This window comes from Zootoca vivipara, chromosome 2 (assembly GCF_965207765.1).
Source record: "Zootoca vivipara chromosome 2, rZooViv2.hap1.1, whole genome shotgun sequence".
NCBI lineage: Eukaryota > Metazoa > Chordata > Lepidosauria > Squamata > Lacertidae > Zootoca > Zootoca vivipara.
The window spans coordinates 12,331,740-12,351,707 of NC_142584.1; the positions used below are offsets into that span (position 1 = coordinate 12,331,740).

The 19,968-nt window shown below is 46.0% G+C and overlaps 2 protein-coding genes across 4 annotated transcripts in view; one reads left to right on the plus strand and one right to left on the minus strand.

Moving 5' to 3' along the window:
* The first annotated feature begins 1,020 nt into the window (after window positions 1–1,020).
* Window positions 1,021–15,647, plus strand: IL23A (interleukin 23 subunit alpha). Its single transcript, XM_088664381.1, has 3 exons — window positions 1,021–1,323; window positions 9,183–9,263; window positions 15,333–15,647. Exons 1-3 carry the CDS (start codon window positions 1,138–1,140, stop codon window positions 15,555–15,557), a joined length of 492 nt encoding a protein of 163 aa, XP_088520507.1. The 5' UTR covers window positions 1,021–1,137; the 3' UTR covers window positions 15,558–15,647.
* A 1,920-nt stretch (window positions 15,648–17,567) lies between these two features.
* The window catches only part of STAT2 (signal transducer and activator of transcription 2), a 39,179-nt gene continuing 36,778 nt past the window's right edge, over window positions 17,568–19,968 (minus strand). For all 3 annotated transcript variants that reach the window (XM_035103707.3, XM_060272041.2, XM_060272039.2), the window contains exons 23-24: window positions 18,939–19,141; window positions 17,568–18,755 (exon numbers count right to left, since the gene is read on the minus strand). In XM_035103707.3, coding sequence (XP_034959598.1) covers window positions 18,583–18,755; window positions 18,939–19,141 — 376 coding nt within the window. In that variant the 3' untranslated portion in view covers window positions 17,568–18,582. The remainder of the gene's footprint in view (window positions 18,756–18,938; window positions 19,142–19,968) is intronic.

The window sequence follows — 19,968 nt, forward strand, 5'->3', positions numbered from 1 at the left end:
TAGGACTTGGGCATTAGGATTACAGAAAGTAAAAACAACAACAACACCCCAGACTGTTGAAGATCCTGTGGTGAGCTTGGGACTTATCTCCACATGTGGTGGCCATGCCCTGGGGACAATGTTCTTTTCTGAAACCACCCTTCTCACAGATCAGCCTTTGAATATGCCACCATCCTTAGCCTTATTGAACTTATTTAAGATGCTAACCAAGATGTTGTCTTCAAAGACTTGTTGCTTCGTCTTTTACTACCAGTGCATCTAGAGATAACGCACCGGGGGGGGGGGCGTCATTCCCTCGACTCATGATATGGTCAGGTTTGGACTGTTGCTTCAGCCGAGGAATAAACCTGTCAACTTCACAAAGCACTCACAAAAAACAGACAAAATTTTACATCGCTTGCTATTCCTTTATTCAATTCATCAACACATCGGGATAGAGACAACAACTACTGACCATGCCTGGTCACGTGTTAAAAGACATGCTTGATGATTCTGGATGATTCTATGACATCATGTGCTCACATCACCAGCAATGTTATTACACTTGCAATTGCCTGTCATTTTTTGACTGGTTTGAAACTAACAGGGCTTTTTTTTTTAATAGGAGGGTATGTATGTGTGGTGGAGAAAGGGGCACTGAGGTGGGAGCTGGGGAAATAGAAGGCCATCTTCTTGGGTTCCTCTTCCCGGATAATTTTCTGACATAGGTATTAGATGATGTGTATTATTTGGATTTTCTGTGTGCAGGTAGGGAGAAAAAAGGGAGTTTTGTGCTTTGCCCACCCTGCTTGGAGATGCCCAAGCTCTTAACCCATTAGGCAAATGAACCAATTTCTGAGGTGACCCACAATCCACAGTGGAGTGCCCAGACCACGGCATCACTTCTGCTTTTCTTCCAGTGGACTTAGCAGTGTCACTGTCGCTGTGAATGGAATCTGCTGGACTTAGCTCTTCTCCCTGACATCACTGTAGTTGTAGTACAATCCCCACCTGTCAGGCCCAGAAGGGAAATCCCCACTATTTGCCTGAGTCAACCTGTGGAAGAGAATATAAATAGAGGGATCCTGGTTCCTCAAACAATCAGTCTCAAGGCAAGTCCTCGTGAATCATCCCAGGCTCTATCTGAATCCCTCAGAGATGCAGAACAACTCAAGGAACTTCAGGGCAAGCTGCCTTCTGGGCTTCTTGCTGCTGCTGCTGGCTGCTGCTTCCAGAGGGATGAGGCTGCCCAGGGGAAACAAGCCTTCCTGGCAGGATTGCAAAGATGCCTCGCAGGAGATACTCAGCGAGTTGTGGAAGTTGAGGCTAGAGGAGAAGGAGGTGGTGGTGAGTAAAAATAGAAGTCCCCCGCTTTCGCTCTGCAAAGCGGTCTGAGGTTCCAAAGAGGAGCGTGGATCGCGACAGAGCTCCAACAGCGGAGACCTTTGCATCATGACACTTTTAAAGACCGGTTTATGCTTTATGGCCTATGCTTTTTCTGGACCACTTTGTCAGATGCATATAAAATGGTATCCTGAATTGGCGAACATTGGGTGCCAGTGGAGTGCTGGAATGTAAAGAAGCGAATTTGGTAGGGAAATGAATTAAAGGATAGCAAAGAACGGACACTGACAATTAGCCTGAAAGCAGAACCGTTCTATTCCCCAAAATGGCTTAGGGTTTAGAAAAGTTCATTTGTGGGGCGTTTCATGATTGAGCAGCCCTCACAGAAAAGTGACCTAGAGGGGAAGGGTTGAGGTTTAGTGATGGAGATGAATGGCCAAATCTATCCATTTCAGTTTTTCTCAGTGTCTTCCTTTTTTAAAAAAATTATGAAGTACAATCCCCCACATTTCCACCTCAGTTTGCGATTTGTTTTTTCAAACTCCTTATTAAAATCCACCAGCATTTTAATGCAACCAGAATTTTGTATGCAATTTTGCACTGATATATATGGAATGAAGTTACTGAGAACCAGGCAAAGGGCCTTCTTGGTAGTGGCTCCTACTCTGTGGAGCGCCCTCCCATCAGATGTCAAGGAGATACGTAAATACATATTTCAGAAGACATCTGAAGGCAGCCTTGTTTAAGGAAGTTTTTACCGTTTGATGTTTTATTATGCTTTTATATTTGTTGGAAGCTGCCCAGAATGGCTGGGGCAACCCAGTCAGATAGGCAGGGTACAAATAATTAAATTATTATTATTATTAATTATACCTGCAAACCAATTTTCCGTAATATAAAGCATTTCTGATATGTTATTTTCACCATTTTATGCATTTATACTCACACTTCAGTATATGCATTTTTATGCCTATGTCGGCATTGCAGAATTCTGAGAAGTTTAAAGAATTTCAAAGGACGGCTGTCTTTTGGTTCTCATATTGTTTTAGAAACTGCAGATTAGGGAGATTCACCTGTAAATGAGAACTAGATTGACTTTCTCCCCCCATCCCTAGTGGTGGAGCCACTGTTTTGCATTTATATTTAGTTATATTTATTTAACCCCCCCCCCATACTGTCTTTCACAGGTGGCTTATACGTAAAACTGTTCTATCCATTTCAATAAAACATAGTCATTTTATACAGCCGCTGAAAGCTTGCCATAATCTGGCAGGATACTCCTATAAAACTAGTTTTAGTTATTATTATTCTATTCATAAAAAATATTTATATCATTAAAAGTATATCAGTGGTTTGTAGCAATAAAAATTAAATATGCCCAACAAAATCCATATAAAAAAAGTAAAACAACAACAGACATCCATTAACCACTGTGGAAGGAAATATTCTTAATTGCCTGCATAGGCCTGGCAGGATAGAAAGATATTATGCACACATTAAAAAGTTGGCACAGAAGGCACCTGCTTAATTCCTCTTGGCAGAGCATTAAACAATTTAAGGTGGGGAGTGCTATTCTAAAACAGCAGCACTGTAAACTGGCGGTTTTCAACCAGTGTGCTGTGGCACCCTGGGGTGCCTTGAATGGTGGACATGGGTGCCATGGGCAACACTAGCCTCTGTCCCCTCTTTCGTTCCCTCGCTCCTCTGATGCCCTCTCGCGTCTCTGCCTCCCAAAGGCTTGCACAGTTGTTTGTTGCAACAGCCCTGGCTACAAGCTCCACAGGCGAATGGTGCCTCTGGGGCTGGCCAGGGGGTGCTTCCCAGGCCCCTGTGGGGCAGTGTGAGGAGGCACCTCTCTTTGGGGCAGGGAGGACAGCTCAGAGACCAGGGGCAACGGCTGCCCAGAGGACTCCCAAGGAGAGGGGAGAAGAGAGCAGCCTGGGAGTCATTTTGGACTCACAGCTGTCCATGGAGGCGCAGGTCAATTCTGTATCCAGGGCAGCTGTCTATCAGCTCCATCTGGTACACAGGCTGAGACCCTACCTGCCTGCAGACTGCCTAGCCAGAGTGATGCATGCTCTAGTTATCTCCCGCTTGGACTACTGCAATGCGCTCTACGTGAGGCTACCTTTGAAGGTGACTCGGAAACTACAACTAATCCAGAATGCAGCAGCTAGACTGGTGACTGGGAGACTACATAACACCAGTCTTGAAAGATCTACATTGGCTCCCAGTACGTTTCCGAGCACAATTCAAAGTGTTGGTGCTGACCTCTAAAGCCCTAAATGGCCTCGGTCCAGTATACCTGAAGGAGCGTCTCCACCTCCATCATTCTGCCCGGACACTGAAGTCCAGCACCGAGAGCCTTCTGGCGGTTCCCTCGTTGCGAGAAGCCAAGTTGCAGGGAACTAGGCAGAGCCTTCTCGGTGGTGGCGCCTGCCCTGTGGAACGCCCTCCCAACAGATGTCAAAAAGGAAAACAACTACCAGACTTTTAGAAGACATCTGAAGGCAGCCCTGTTCAGGGAGGCTTTTAATGTTTAATAGATTATTGTGTTTTATTCTTCTGTTGGAAGCCGCCCAGAGTGGCTGGGGAGACCCGGCCAGATGGGCGGGGTATAAATAATAAATTATTATTATAAATTATTATTATAGAGGCGGCTGAGGGAACACTCCACAAGGGAGGGTGTTTGAAAAAGGGTAAGGGGCTGCTGGCTCTGCAGGCAAGGGGTGACACAACTGGGTTCCTGACACCCCCCCCCCCCAGGGATGCTGCAGAAAGAATGTACAGTCGTACCTTGGTTCTCAAACGGAATCTGTTCCAGAAGTCTGTTCGACTTCCGAAAACATTTGAAAACCAAGGCGTGGCTTCCGATTGGCTGCAGGAGCTTCTTGCACTCAATCGGAAGCCGCATCAGACATTCGGCTTCCCAAAAAAAGTTTGCAAACTGGAACGCTCACTTCCGGGTTTGTGGCGTTCGGGAGCCAAAACGTCCGAGTCGCAAGGCGTTTGCGGACCAAAGTATGACTGTAGCTGGTCAAGGGAGCTGTGGACTCAAAAAGATTGAAAACCTCTTCCGTAAACCATTAAAACACAGGCAGCTGGCTCAGCTAAAAACAGCTCCAAATAAAGGGATAACCAAAGCCAGAAGAGATCGTGCCTAATGTTTGGTTGACTCTGTCACCCTTGAGAAAGAGTTCCAAACATTCCAAAATTGTTCTGCAAAAGATGTATTTGGCAAAACTGCATACAAGCATGTGTATATTGGGAGGAATCAGTGCTAAAACGCTGATGTGGTTTCATGATGACGTGTGTGTGTGTGTGTGTGGAATTCTGGAGAACTGAATCTGACTGGACAAAAGAAAAACAGAAATAGATGGATTCAACCATCTCTACCACAAATTGCTGGTAAACCAGTTCACATCACCCTAATCACTGGGCATGTTGCCTGGGGCTACTGGAAGTTGAGAGTCCAATAATATGTGGAGGACCACCAACACCCCTACTTTAATGAGAGACAAGAGGTTCTCTACTCCATGTTACTAATAGTGCAATACTATGCATGTTTACTTCAATCGGAAGTAAGTCCCATTATTTTCAGTTGCTGTTATCCCTGGGTAAATGCACATAGGATTGTAGCCTTAATCCAGAGTCACTACCACCCTACGTCTCTGCACTGGCAGTTGCTGGTGTAGACTAAGATCGCCACAAGTAGTGCCAGATTTAGGGTGGTGTGTCCCAAGTTGAGGGGGCACAAAAACGGAGAAAGATCCATAATTGAGAAGATCTGTTGGGGGCGCCAAATTTTGGCCTCGCAGAGGGCGCCATATCCTGAAAGATTAGCAAAGTCTGCCCCCAGCACAAGTGGAGAAGAGAAGGAGGAGGACAACAAAATGGGAAATGAGCGATGTCATTCCAGAATTTTCTGGTATTAAATTGTCCTTTCAAAATATCGAACACTTTCAGCTACCCATGTCAAGGACGGCCCCCTCCTCTCAGTTTGTCCCCAGGTAAGGATCAGTTTAAATCAGTGTTTCCCAAGCTTGGGGCGCCAGCTGTTTTGGGACTACAATTCCCATCATCCTTGATGACTAGTCCTGCTAGCTAGGGATGATGGGTGTTGTAGTCCAAAAAACACACAACAACAGCTGGTGACGCACGTTTGGGAAACACTGGTTTAAATAATAGACAAGGCCATATATACACTCTCTTTATTTACTGCTGCAGCAGGGCAGCGCCACCGGAGCCAATCTGAAGGGAACAGCCCAGAGCAAAGGGTTTTGACAGCTTTTACCTTCCGATAATTGGCACATGCGCACACCAGTTTTCTTTGCCTTTGTTGTATATAGCATCCCTGTTTTGTTGAGTTTCTCCACCCTTGCCACATGTCAATCTCAAGACATTCAACTGTGTATGATGTGACACAAGGTACTTGACTGTGTCACATGACAAGCCAGCATCTTTACCCAGTGACATTTAGCAGAGAGTTAAGAATTACACAAACAACTGCACGAGGAACATTTCCCATGGCTCTATTCACAGCAACGAATAAACAGTGAAGTCTGACCCAGCACATTTTGAAAACGGCAACTCCTCCTCGCATGTGATTTGAAAAGTTTCGCATTCTCGTTCCTCTTCATTTTGAAACCTTGTGAGGTGATGCAATTGCTGTTTGTTTGTTTCTCCCCCGTTTAATATTCTAATATTGCAGCATAATTGGTCCTTGATTTCACATGATTGTGAGCGGAAACTCCATACTTTTACCATCCTCTAAACAGGCTTCGTCAAACTCGGCCCTCCAGATGTTGTGAGACTACAACTCCCACCATCCCTGACCACTGGTCCTGCTAGCTAGGGATTGTGGGAGTTGTAGGCCAAAAAACATCTGGAGGGCCGAGTTTGAGGAAGCCTGCAAGTCTAACAGTTAAAATTCCACCACTCAGATGCAGCCTAATGCTTCAGATGGTTTTAACCTTACTGGACCTTAACCTTACTGTGGACTGCTGAACCATAATGATCTAGAGCTAGGTCTTGTATCTTTGGATGGTTTCTAGTCTGCTCACTCTAAGCCAGTACAACTCCCAGCGTCCTTGACCGCTGGCCAAGTACTGTACAGTCATACCTCGACATCTGAAGGCTTCGACTTCCGAAGAATTCAACTTCTGGAGTGGAAGCCTCCGGAAGTCCTCCCGGCGCACACGTTCTGCGCCTGAGCAGAAGCGCGAAATCACGTTTTGCGCATGTGCCGTAGTGGCACTCCGACTTATGAAGACTTTGACTTATGAAGATGACCGCGGAACGGATCATCTTCGTAAGTCGAGGTACCACTGTATAAGGAGTCCAACAATATCAGGAGGGCCACAGCCTATAATAATAATAATAATTTATTATTTATACCCTGCCCATCTGGCCGGGTTCCCCCAGCCACTCTGGGCGGCTTCCAACAAAACACCAAAATACAGAAATCCATCGAACATTAAAAGCTTCCCTAAACAGGGCTGCCTTAAGATGCCTTCTAAAGGTCTGGTAATTGTTGTTCTCTTTGACCTCTGGTGGGAGGGCATTCCACAGCCTAGCCCCCCCTGCTCTCGAGTAACTAGATGCAAAGGAGAACCAGGCAACTCGAGAAGGGAGAAGGGCTGCCATCAGCGTTAGAGAGTGTGGTGCAGAGGTTAGAGTCAGATTAGGACCTGGGAGACCAGGGTTCAAATCTACACTCGGCTATGTGTAGATGTGTAGCTAAGATCCGTTGGACTGTTTCCAATATTAGGGACAAACACACACACACACACATAAAGAAAGTGACAGGTTGACAGGTTCCGTTCTCAAACCCTAGGAAGTGCTTGCCGCAAACCTTTTCTAGCTTGAAAGCTGCATTCCTTTCTGAGCAACCTTCATGTCAATGATGGGTGGGAGCAGAGACAAAGGTGGGCCAAGCAAACAACCTGAATATATTACCTGAGGCTAGTAGGCTAGTTTCTATTCACACGCAAACACCTCATTACCCTCCCTCCAAGCAAGCAAGTAGCATTACCAGCAAGAGCAGACAACATACCCTCCAATGAAAATTTGTTGTTGTTTAATCGTTTAGTCGTGTCCGACTCTTCGTGACCCCATGGACCAGAGCACGCCAGGCACTCCTGTCTTCTACTGCCTCCCACAGTTTGGTCAGACTCATGAAAATAGGGACATCCTATTCCTTAATAATAATAATTATATAATTTATACCCTGCCTATCTGACTGGGTTGCCCCAGCGGCCCAGCCACTCTGGGTGGCTTCCAACTTATATAAAAACAAAAAACATTTTTTAAAACTTCCCTATACAGGGCTGCCTTCAGATATCTTCTAAAGGCTCTATATAGTTACTTATCTCATTGTCTCAGGCGTCGCATAACTCCATATCCTTCAACATTTCTCTGATGAAAATAGGGATGTCCTAAGGCAGGCATCTCCAAACTTCGGCCCTCCAGATGTTTTGGACTACAATTCCCATCTTCCCCAACTACTGGTCCTGTTAGCTAGGGATCATGGGAGTTGTAGGCCAAAACATCTGGAGGGCCGCAGTTTGGGGATGCCTGATATAGACAGAGATTCTTCTGGAACCTTAAAGATTTATTGGGTTGTGAAATTCTGTAGACTAGAGTCCATCCATCAGATGCAGAAGGGGTTAGGAACAGCCGACTATACACACTCCCAAGTACTTAGGTGTGTCTGTGCCAAAAGGCCATGAAATTACAATAAGTCAGTTTATTGTGTTTGCTGCAGCAGACTAACTCTATTGTATGCCTTGTTGTATTCCCCAAGTCTTTGTGCAGTTTGGGGGTGCCTGTCCTAAGGGAAAGCATAACATTCCAGGATCAAATCAGAATCCGGGACGGCTTCTGTAAAACTGGAATTATCCCTGGAAAATAGGGACACTTGGAGGGTCTGAGACAGTGTGGTGAACAGGCCACTCACCTGACCCCCGGTCACGTGGTGGCTGTTTACTGGGAGGCAGAAGGGGAACAGAAAGGTTGGTGCGGTGCAAACAGACACTGGCAGGAGTACCAGAACAGATCCCCTGATGCAGGCATCCCCAAAATTCGGCCCTCCAGATGTTTTGGACTACAATTCCCATCATTCCTGATCACTGATCCTGTTAGCTAGGGATCATGGGAGTTGTAGGCCAAAACATCTGGAGGGCCGCAGTTTGGGGATGCCTGCCCTGATGCATTTGCACCACGGCACCAACCTCTCTGCCAGCTCACCCCTACCTCTCTCTACCTCCCCGTATGCAGCAGCAACACAACTGAACAGAGGCCAGGTGAGTGCTGCTGCCCCAGAACACTGTCTGCTATTTATTATCTGAGCTCAAAGGCGCATATCATCCAGGTAAAAGTACTCAAGGTGCAAAGCAGGGCTGGTGGGGCGGGAGAGGTGTGTGATCTGGGGAGAATCCCAGGGACCAGATAAAAGGACCCAGAGTACTGAGGACTTGGTTTCCAACACTGAGGCTGTCCTCTCCGTATCTATTAGGGCATGATCACCTGTTCAGCCTAATTTCAAAACAGAACCAATGTTCAGCAGGTTTTACTTGAATTGCACTTTCAGGCTCAGCCCCACCATAATTTCAGATACTGTACTATGCAAAAAGCAGCAGTTGTAACTGGGTAGCAGGGATGTTAAGTGGGGGAGCCCCTATTATCCGGGTCCATCTTCGTTGAAAGCTGAGAGATGTTGGTGAATGAACCAACAGAGGTGAGAGAGATTGTAAGGTGGAACGCAAGGCAGGAGGAATACCCGGTGCTGGGTTTCAGGCCTGCTCAAGATTAATCTTTACAGCGAGTTTCTCTTTCTCGCCCCCCCCTCCCCCAAGGAGGTAAATACGACTGTTGAACTTCCCCAGAGGATTGAATGCAGAGACAAATGTGATCCAGATTCGTTGGACAATAATAAAATGGTAAGTGTTTCCGTGCGCTGCTCTGGTTCGCCAGAAGCGGCTTAGTCATGCTGGCCACATGACCCAGAAAAACTGACTGCAGACAAACGTCGGCTCCCTCGGCCAGTAAAGCAAGATGAGCGCCGCAACCCCAGAAATGTCTGTGACTGGACTTAACGGCCAGGGGTCCCTTTATCTTTACCTTTAAGTGTTTTTTGCGAGCACACACGCTGAAGCTTGTCCATGGTGCCTACCCCCCAAAGAAAGAGACAAGAGACCAAAATATGGGTTCAAATTGGCCACATCTTTAACTTCAGAATGTGGGAAACTGAGGATGTGCAGGGCAATGTGGTGCAGTGGGAGGGGACTGTAAAGCACAAACTTACACAGCGTGCCTCCCACATTACCTCCGCTGGAAGTTTGACCTACATGCTGCCGCTCTAGGGCCAGGGACTCCCGCAATCAACCCTTTACTGGGCCCTGCAAACGCCGCCATGTGGGGGTGCTCCCCCCCCAACTTGAAGATAGACTAAAGGATACCTTGCCAAGGATACCTAAAAACTGCCACCCGAGGCCCTAAGGGGCCTCACCGCCAAGAAACCCACAGCTGAAGAACAAACATCTGTCCGCCCAATCATTGAGACCTTGGCCAAAGCCAAAGCTCATTTCTCGGGGGGGGGGGTGTGTCAAATGTACCCCATCAGCCCAAAATAGCCCGCCCTTCTCCACTATGATGGTGGGATGTGGAATAGAGAGTCTGCCAATTGGCTGCATGGTGTTGCGCATGGCCCTGTTGATTTTCTGCACCGCATAATCGATGCAAGAGGGCCTGTTAACCCCTCTCCAGCGCATTGCCGGGTACATGGCCTGCAAGCTTTTGACGTCTGCCTTGGAGGCCAGGGTCAGGGCAACGCGCGCCCCCCCCCCCAAAAGTCGTTCTCTCCCAGGTGCAGAACCAAAACTTTTGGTGGTCCGTGCGCAGCTGCCACCCTCAGCAGAATGGGCATCAAGAAGGACCATCCAATAGACGTGTACCTTGGTGTGGATGTCAAGACTGGGGCCCCAGTCATGTGACGAGGCATAGTCCGCCGCCCAGTGAATGGCGCTATGCCCCACCACCCATATCTTCGTGCTGGACAGACCTGCGACAAAATCAAATTGCAACCGTTAAGGATGGCGTGCCGGGACGAATGTAACCCTTGTATGCCGCAGAACACCAGCGACCCAGCTCCTTGATGCGGGTGGAGTCCCAATACGAAAAGAGTGCCCAGAGTATTTTAGGGGGTCGCCGCCACAGGCCGCTATAATTTACGCAAGACTGCTGTAAATTGACATTGCGTTAAAGGATGCGTGTTGTGTGGATCAGGAAAGGGCCCCTGTGCTTGGGACGTACCCTGAGGAACCAGCACGTGTCCAGACATGGGCCCGGGCCCTCCTATTCTGCCGGGGCCAGTGTTAAGGTGACCCCTTTTCCGCGATTGGTCAGTTTCTGAAGATTGGATCCTGACCTTCAGAGTAGGCCCAGAGAACTTAATTTCAGAGTCTGCGAGGCCTGAATGAGGGGAAGATGAGCCAGCTGCCACGCAAAGGCGGCTAGGGAGAATGCTGCACGGAACAGACGTGTTTCATAATTTGACCAGCAGACCCCCGTTAATTTTTCCCAAATTACGGTAATCTAAAAGACAACATGGTCAGTAAAATAATAATAATAAAGCCTGTCTGTATCTATTTCCAGAGGGGCATGTCTGTTGCAGCAAAAACAACAAAAGTCACTTCTAGACAGCCTGTTTACTGAGCATCAAGTCCTGATTTCTTTGCACAAAGTTTGCATGGAAGTTAATAAATGCCTGTCATTTATTGACAACTCATTCCAATTTGCCTCCCAGGAAGTTACGCCTCACCTTTCATTTTTCCTGTCAAGTTCCTAACCACAAAGAGAGTCAATATTTTTTTTCTGGGGGGGGGGGAGTGTGTTTGTTGCGCAAGAGCACCAAATCCACTTTAACTGCACAACTTGAATTTGCTAGTTTCTGCTTGAAAATCAGCAGGAGTCTCGTGGCACCTTAAAGACTAAGGCTGTGTACACGCTATTCCTTTAAAGCACATTTGAACCTTCCCTCAACGATTTCTGGACACGGTAGTTGGTTAAGAATTTCTGGGAATTGTAACTCGGTTGCGGGGAAATCAACAATGCCCAGAGTTTTTTGGGTGGCAGAACAGGGGAGGAGAATATTTTTTTGAAAGGTATCATATGTACACAGCCTAATAATAAATTATTATTATTATTATTCCTGACATTTAGAAGACATCTGAAGGCAGCCCTGTTCAGGGAAGTTTTAAATGTGTGACATTTTATTGTATTTTTAATCTTTGTTGGAAGCCGCCCAGAGTGGCTGGAGAAACCCAGCCAGATGGGCGGGGTACAAAAATAATATATTATTATTATTATTATTATTATTATTATTATTACAGATTTGTAAGAGGATTCTTGTTCCCTTCCTCTAGTGTGCATTTTACGTTTGGCTTCAGGTTAAGGGCAAAGGCAACCATGCTATGTTGGCAAGTCAGCAGCTCGGGACATTTTTTACCTCCCCGCCCCACCACCCTCAGTTTCAATTAGGATAATGCCATCACTGGTAACATGGAGAAGCCCCAAGGGCCTTGACACAGTGCCCTCTTCCAAACCAAGAACGTGCACCGGAACTCGTCCCACGAAGCTTAGCAACAACTCGGAAGTTCCACAGCAGACACTCAAGAGTTTCCTTGGCAAGCACTTAAGATGTGGAAATGGTTCCCCGAAGGCAGGAAGAAAGTTGTTATACCACACACCTATATAATTATCCAGACTCTTTCTCACAAACCTAAAGGATTAGTGAAGAGCTGAGTCTGTTTTCAGTTCTAGCACTGGAAGGTCTGGTCTAAGGGTTCCTAAACCGTGGCCTGCAGACTACAAGCTTCCTTCAGGTGGTCCACAGTAGATCCACATTGTGTTTTAATTGCTGCTTTTGTTGTCATTATTATTTATTAAATTTGTATTATCTCTTCCGTTGCTTTTATTTCCTGCCTTGTATTTTTCTTGCCAGTTAATTTTTATTGGTTTTCCAAATTTTTAACAAATCCATAACAGATTTTTTTAAAAAAAAAAGTGGTATGAAATTTGCTTAAATTTTTCCCCCACCCCCTTTTTGGATAATTAATTACTCCTTATTGCTGATTTTATTTCATAGTTATCTCTAATTCACTTTTCTTTTTTATTTTATCCGTATCCATCAGCTATCGCTTTGGTAATTCCTGCTCGCATAGCTGCCAAGTTTTCCCTTTTCTCGCGAGGAAGCCTATTCAGCATAAGGGAAAATCCCTTAAAAAAAGGGATAACTTGGCAGCTATGCCTGCTCGTACATTAATTAACATTTCCAGTATCATCAAAGTGACGATATTCTGGCATTGCATTTTATTCCATTGCTACGTTAACTCTGTGAAAAGCAATTGAAATATCTAGGTTATTTGTGGGGCATAGAAATTCGTTCATCCCCCCCCAAAAAAATATAGTCCGGCCCCCCACAAGGTCTGAGGGACAGTGGACCGGCCCCCTGCTGAAAAAGTTTGCTGACCCCTGGTCTAGTCAGTGGCCCCCACCAGGTGTTGGGCAGTCAGACAGTGAAAAAAACAAGGGGGAAAGAAGGGACAAACAGCTTTGACAGAAGCTGGGCCTCATAACTTAAGGTGTTTTTTTTTTTTTGAAGATGTAATCATTAACATGTCATTGATGCAGTACAGTATTGGTAGTGGATTAATATTGGGCCATCCACACATCTTTCTTCTTTATTAGCTATCCTATGATGCTTCCCCATGGTTTCTGTCTGGAGGGGGAAACTCTTCCTCCATAGCACAACAAAAGTGGTAGGAAAGCAACAACCACCCCCAAACATTTGGGGTATAAAATGTTAGAGGATTTTAGGACGAAGTCCCAGGACATGGACCTATGGAAAGCAAAGCAGTACAGCCACCCTGAAACTTTTGCAGGCATCATCAGTACTGAAAGCGAGATTGCGTATAACCGCCCCAATAGCATCATGAGCCCTAATCACCACGAATGCATTTTTTTTTAAAAAAAGTGATGTCAGTAGGAACCTTTAGCCTGGTCTCATAACATCAAATTAGGGAGCAGAATTTGAATATCAAAGGCTGTGACTCTCAGCAGTTTTGTGACTCTTACATGTGACTCTCGGCAGTTTTGCATCCAAGGCTGCAAGATCTGATGCTTGCTGCGGTCCGAGCCTGTCCTTTAAATTAACAAAATAAACTAAGTTTCTACTCTCCTTCCTAGGGCTGCCTGGGGAAAATCCACCAAGGACTCCACCATTATCATAAACTTCTGGTGCACGTTTTCCCGGAGTCAAAGACTGAGCTCAAAAACAACCTGTATAAACTATTGCAACTCGTTTCAGAGGTGGGTACATGTTTCATAGGGGCTGAATGGGTTTCACAGGGAGGCCTCGGGATCACGCATGAAGGTCGGAGGCAAATGGAAAGAGGCAATGAAGCGAACATTGAAGCAAAGGACATGAGATGGATTTTCTTTTTTAGCAACCATGCTAACGTCACTGCTGTACGGCACAATCCTAGAAGCTAAGCAGTTGGTGAAGAAAGTGGAAAGGGAGATATTATAGAAGGACGCAGGAGTTGTGAAGAAGGCACACCTGAGTCTAGCTATGCTAGGACAGCACAACCATAGGGGCAGTCTTCTTCTGCTTTGCAAGAGTCCCCAAGTCCCAAAGGCAGATGGTTACATTTGCATTCCCTCTACATTGGAGGCTCTGCACAGATCGGCTACATAGGGTTGCCATATGCTGTTGTATCATTGTTATCACCGCCATCTTAAATGCTGCTCTGGAGGGTAGGACTCGAACCAGGGACTTCAATTATTACAGAACTAGCCACCTGAGCAGGAAGCATATTTAACCCTTTGGGAGGATGAGGCTACTGACCCAGATGACTAGGTACTACCTCCTATCAAAGGCACCTTTATATACTAGCTTCTGAAGATCGGGGTGGGGGGGGGGGAATTTTTGCACCTACAGGCTTCCCGGGACCATATTATTTGACTTACTATAAATTTGGTTTTGTACCATTATCCAATGCACACACCGAAGCTCAATCCATCTGAAATCCATATCGTGATATCGGTTTCACCATTTTAAACACGAATCATGATGTATGCGAGCTATGCAAAGATCACGATGCAAGAAAAACCCACGAAGCCAGCCAGTGCCTCTACCTAGCCCCATCCTTATTTAAGACATCGTGATATATCAGTATATTGCGACGTTTATCGCCCAGCTGACAGAGTGGTGCAGAGTCAACAACTTGCTCATAAACACAAAGAAAACTAAGGAGCTTGTGGTGGACTTTAGGAGACAGAAGAACGAGGTCCAGCCACTTTTGATTGACGGAATTTGTGTGGAGAGGGTAACAACGTTTAGATTTCTAGGCATTGAGTTACAGGAGGATCTGTCCTGGAGTGTTAATACAAGGGGGCTTGTGAAGAAGGCGCAGCAGAGACTGTATTTTTTGATAATTTTAAGGAAAAACCATCTTCCACAAAAGCTGCTGCTTGCCTTCTATCACTGTGCCATACAGAGCGTGCTCACGTACGGTTTATGTGTGTGGTACGGAAGCTGTACTTCCCAGGACAGAGCAGGGCTGTGTAGAATCATTAAAACAGCAGAGAGCATTATTGGCTGCTCACTCACCACCTTAGAACAAATCTATATCACCAGGTGCCATAGAAAAGCACTAGACATATCAAGAGATCCAACGCACCCTGGTCACCATTTCTTTCAGCTCCTGCCATCGGGATGGAGATATAGAACAATGCAGGCAAGAACGAGCCGTCTCAGGAACAGTTTCTTCTCTAGAGCAATTTTGGCCTTAAATGGAAAGCCTGGACTTTGAAGTCATCTTATTTTACTTGTTATTTTGTATTATATTTACTGTTTTTAATTAGGTTTTTGTAATTTTGGATTATGCGGAATGCTTTATCTGAGTGGATGTAGCAACCGAGTAATTTCGTTGTTCCCGCAAGGGGACAATGACAATAAAGATATCTTATCTTATCTAAACAGGATACTATACTTTTCTCTCCTACAGGTTGGAGGAAATATGGAAAGCAGCAGCCCAGCCCTCCCGCCCACTTTGGCACCATGGGTAAAGCAAGCCTTGGAGGGCCCCATCCTGCTCCGCTTGCAGTCCTTCGCTGTTGTGGTGGCAAGAGTCATTTCCCATTGCGCAGCGTTAGCCAGGAATGCAAACTAAGATCAGAGGGAAGGCCCAACGAAGAAGGGTCGATTTGTGTGTCCTGAGTCGTACGCTTTTCATTGTATTTAATTGACGTACTTAATTTATCGATAGCACATGTGCCGTCGTGCTTTTATTTAACATTTTTATTTAATGTGTTTATTTATTTATTTATTTAAACTCCGGCCCCAATCCCCTGCTAGTACTGTAAGACACCCGACGATAAGACAAAAAGGGGCCAAGATTTGTTTAGGGAAGTTTTTAATGACTGATGTTTTAATGTATTTTTTATTCTTTTGCTGGAAACCGCCCAGAGTGGCTGCAGAAACCCATCCAAATGGCCGGGGTGGAAATTTGATGTTGTTGTTTTATATTTATATTTATAATAATTATTATTATTTTAATGTGGGGACGATCCATGTGCCAACTTAAAAAAATTTTTTTAAGGGGAGGGGTTTGTTGAATAACTTCCACATTTTCACGTTTATATTTATTTATTTATTTATTTATTTGCATGCCGTTTTATTCATTCCATTTTGAGGGATGATTTGTTTGGGGGGGGTATGAATGTTGCTCATATTTTTGTATGATGTACTCCATTAAAAGCTATTTTTTAAAAAATTATTCCCCCGTGTGCAAAAGACCCGGCATTCCATTTGCGGAAGTGAGGGAAGAGAAGGTTAGCCTGGAGAAGAGAAGGTTAAGGGGTGATATGATAGCCATGTTCAAATATATGAAGGGATGTCATATGGAGGAGGGAGAAAGATTGTTTTCTGCTGCTCCAGAGAAGCGGACACGGAGCAATGGATTCAAACTTCAAGAAAGAAGATTCCACCTAAACATTAGGAAGAACTTCCTGACAGTAAGAGCTGTTCGGCAGTGGAATTTGCTACCAAGGAGTGTGGTGGAGTCTCCTTCTTTGGGTGTCTTTAAGCAGAGGCTTGACAGGCATATGTCTGTAATGCTTTGATGGTGTTTCCTGCTTGGCAGGGGGTTGGACTGGATGGCCCTTGTGGTCTCTTCCAACTCTATGATTCTATGAGGTTACAGGGAGAGATAAAGGCGAATCATCAAGGCTAGCCAGGGTGCCCCTGGAGTAATATCCCTGTTTCTCTATTTTCTCCTGGGGTATGTTCCCACCCCTCTTACTGGCAGTGCCTCTGGCCCTCCCTGAATTTCATTGTGGGCCGATAATACGCCCCAACGTCCAGAGAACAACTGTAGCTGTGTGGCAGAATGTCCTTTTTTTATTCCCACCCACCCCCTTTCATTTTTAAACAGCAAAACACCACTATTTCATTGTTGTTGTTTTTAAAAGGGCAGTGATTACACGATGCAACAAAACCAGTGATTAAAGCCATTATTTCCCTACCCAGTCAGAAGTGGAGAAAATACGAGGAGCAATTAAGGACACCTCCAGACTGTTTCGGGAGAGGCTCAAGTGCATTATGGGGAATGTAGGCTTGCACAAGTAAAAAAAGGATTAAAAGGCCTCTTGTATGAGCACAACAAATCCACTAAAAAACAAAACAAAAAAACCCAACAACCAAGGGGTATTCTGCAGTTAGGAAAGTGGCGAGGAAATGCACTGAAAATGTGTGGGATGAACAAATGATTAATGGGAAGCCATGTACACAATCTACTGGTTGGATCCTGAACGCCCTGGAACTCGGATGTTTTGGCTCCTGAACGCCGCCTACCCAGAAGTGATTCTTCCAGTTTGCAAACGTTCTTTTGGAACCTGAACGTCTGACAGGGCTTCCGCAGCTTCTGATTGGCTACAGGAGCTTCCTGCAGCCAATCAGCAGCCACAATTTGGTTTTCGAATGTTTTGGAAGTCAAACCGACTTCCAGAACGGATTCCGTTCGACTTCCAAAGTACAATTGTATATCAATATAAGACCGGTTTGAAGTCCATATCCTGATAACAGTTTCAGAGTTTTTGACCTGGCAGTGTATCACAAATCATGATGTGTGTGTGTGTGTGTGCGCGCGCTATACAAAAATCACAATGTAGGGGAAACCGTGGAGCCAGCAAAAGTGAATTTTATTACGAAAACAGACACACACAAAACCCCCAACCCTGCCACAGATCAGGTCTGGAAAAAGATGTGGGAGGATAAAGAAGAAACCTATGGGCTATTGCAATGATTTGGAAATGGCATTAGCAGAACAGTCTGTGAAAAAAAATACAAATTGGAAAAGACGACTGAACAGAAGGACCAAAATTCCAGAGAAAAGAGCAACCTCTGTCTGCGTTTGCAGGTACCAATATGCAGTTTGATTTCCACCCTCTACTTCTCCAAATGATGGGACGTTCCAGAGAAGCTGTACAGGACAGGACATCATAAGGATATAAATTATATTACATAACACCTGCTTATTTACAAATATACAGGTTGAGCCGGCAGCCTTAGCTGCCAAGTCTCCCGTTCTCCCCAGGAAATCCCCGTTTTTCCAGCTGTTCCTAGCTGAAAAAACTGATTTTTTTGCTTTTCCCCAGTTTATTCTGGCGCGGTGGCCATTTTGGAGCTGGGCAAAGCAGCATCAAAAGTCACTTCTGAGCATGCCCCGCCCAGTTCCAAAATGGCGGCAGCGCTACTTCCGGCCTGCTATTTCTGGCCTGGTCCCTTATTTTTCTGACAGTAACTTGGCAGGTATGCCGGCAGCCGCACACGGGATGGGTAAGCGTGGTGGCCCCCAAATACTTAAAACCCAAACTAGCAGAACTCTCATTGCTTACACACCCATTTTCAGGCATTCCCAGTCTCCAGCCTCTCTCTCTATTTGAATGCTCAAGAGCAACTTCAAAGGTGGTTCAAGCATCCCCTTTGAACTGATTAACAAGAAAGCCATGCTCCATTGCGGGGGCACAAGGAAGACAGCAGGCAGTCGGAAGGGAGCAGAGCCACAGTTTTAGGCATCCATCTTGCCAGAAATCATCGCCATCGCCATCAACCCTCCTCTGGTGGACCTGCTTTTATTTCCAAGAAGATGCCAGCTTGTCTTATCAAAGTGGGGAGCAGTGACAGTACATGGGAGCCTACTGAAAATCGCTTTCATCGACGTTCAGCTCTGGGATCTCATCAGCCATCACGTTCAGCTCTGGGATCTCATGAGGCATCACATTCAGTTCTGGGATGTCATCAGGCGCCTCAAACAGCTGAATGGGCAGCGGTGGCAACTGATCATCACCTGGCAGCGGAAGGAAAGGATCTGGTGTGGAGGAAACAGGAGGGAAGGAGAGAATCATCTCAGAACTGAAGGAGGAAATACTGTAGAGATCTGGGGTGCTGTGACCCAGAATAGAAACCCAAAGCATTGCAAATGTAGCCCCAGGAGACTATCCTCTGTTGCAAGGACTTCACTCCTCAAGAAGGCCACAGATCCACCACTCACCTTGCCTGTTGGACAGAAGGCCTTGAAGGCTGCGCGCCAACCCCACCAAATCATTGTTCAAGTGCTCATTGTCTGCAAGGGGCAAACCATTCAGCCTGGGAACTTGAAGGCCATGCTCCAATCCCGCCGCATCGTGGTTCAAGTGCTCATCGTCTGCAAAGGCCGAACCATTCAGCCTGGGAACCTGGGCCTCTTCTTGCTGCCTGGATGAACACGAGCACTTAAGTTAAGAGCATTAAAAACAGCCTGCTGGATCAGGCCCATGGCCTATCTAGTCCAGCATCCCATTCTCTCAGTGGCCAACAAGTTGCCTGCAGGAGACCGTTTGAGGTTTCCAGAAACTGGTATTGAGAAGCATTGATGCCTCCTACTGTGGAGGTAGAGCTGGTAGTTCCATAGTTTGACTATGCGCTCTGTGTGTGTGCGCGCGCATACACACACACACACACACCAGTATATATATATGCATGCTGTATTTTCCCGTGTATAAGACGCCCCCGTGTATAAGACGACACTATTTTTTTAAACCCAAAATTAAGAAATTAGGTTGTTTAGCTTTTTTGGGGGTGGGGTGGGGAGGTCACTTCCGCCAATCGCTCGCCCGCCTGCCCGCCACTGCCGATCGCTTGCCACAGCCACTGCCGATCGCACACCTCACCACAGCCTCCAATTATCTGCCCACTCGCCGCCACCAACAGCCCACCCGCCCACTTGCCGCAGGCGCCAATCGCCTGCCCAATTGCCACAGCCAATCACCAGCAGGGCTTGCCGCAGCCACCAATCATCCATCCAATCGCCACTGCCAATCTCCTGCTTGCTGATGCCATTAATCGCACGTCACCCCTCTGCATTCACTATCCATGTATAAGACAATACCCAATTTTTGCCTTTTTTTTGGTCAAAAGCATAGTCTTACACACAGAAAGATAATGGTGTGTGTGTATATATATATAGTTTTACAATTTAAAATACTCATTTAAACATCCTTCAAATATCTTCCCTTCTCTTTCCATAGTTCATTTTGCATATC

Excerpts from the sequence above, each read along its gene's own strand:
- IL23A (XM_088664381.1), top strand. The coding sequence starts at position 1,138 with ATGCAGAACAACTCAAGGAACTTCAGGGCAAGCTGCCTTCTGGGCTTC. Across the intron at positions 1,324-9,182 it reads GGCTAGAGGAGAAGGAGGTG|GTAAATACGACTGTTGAACT; the intron begins GTGGTGAGTAAA and ends TCCCCCAAGGAG. Across the intron at positions 9,264-15,332 it reads CGTTGGACAATAATAAAATG|AATGACAATAAAGATATCTT; the intron begins GTAAGTGTTTCC and ends CCGCAAGGGGAC.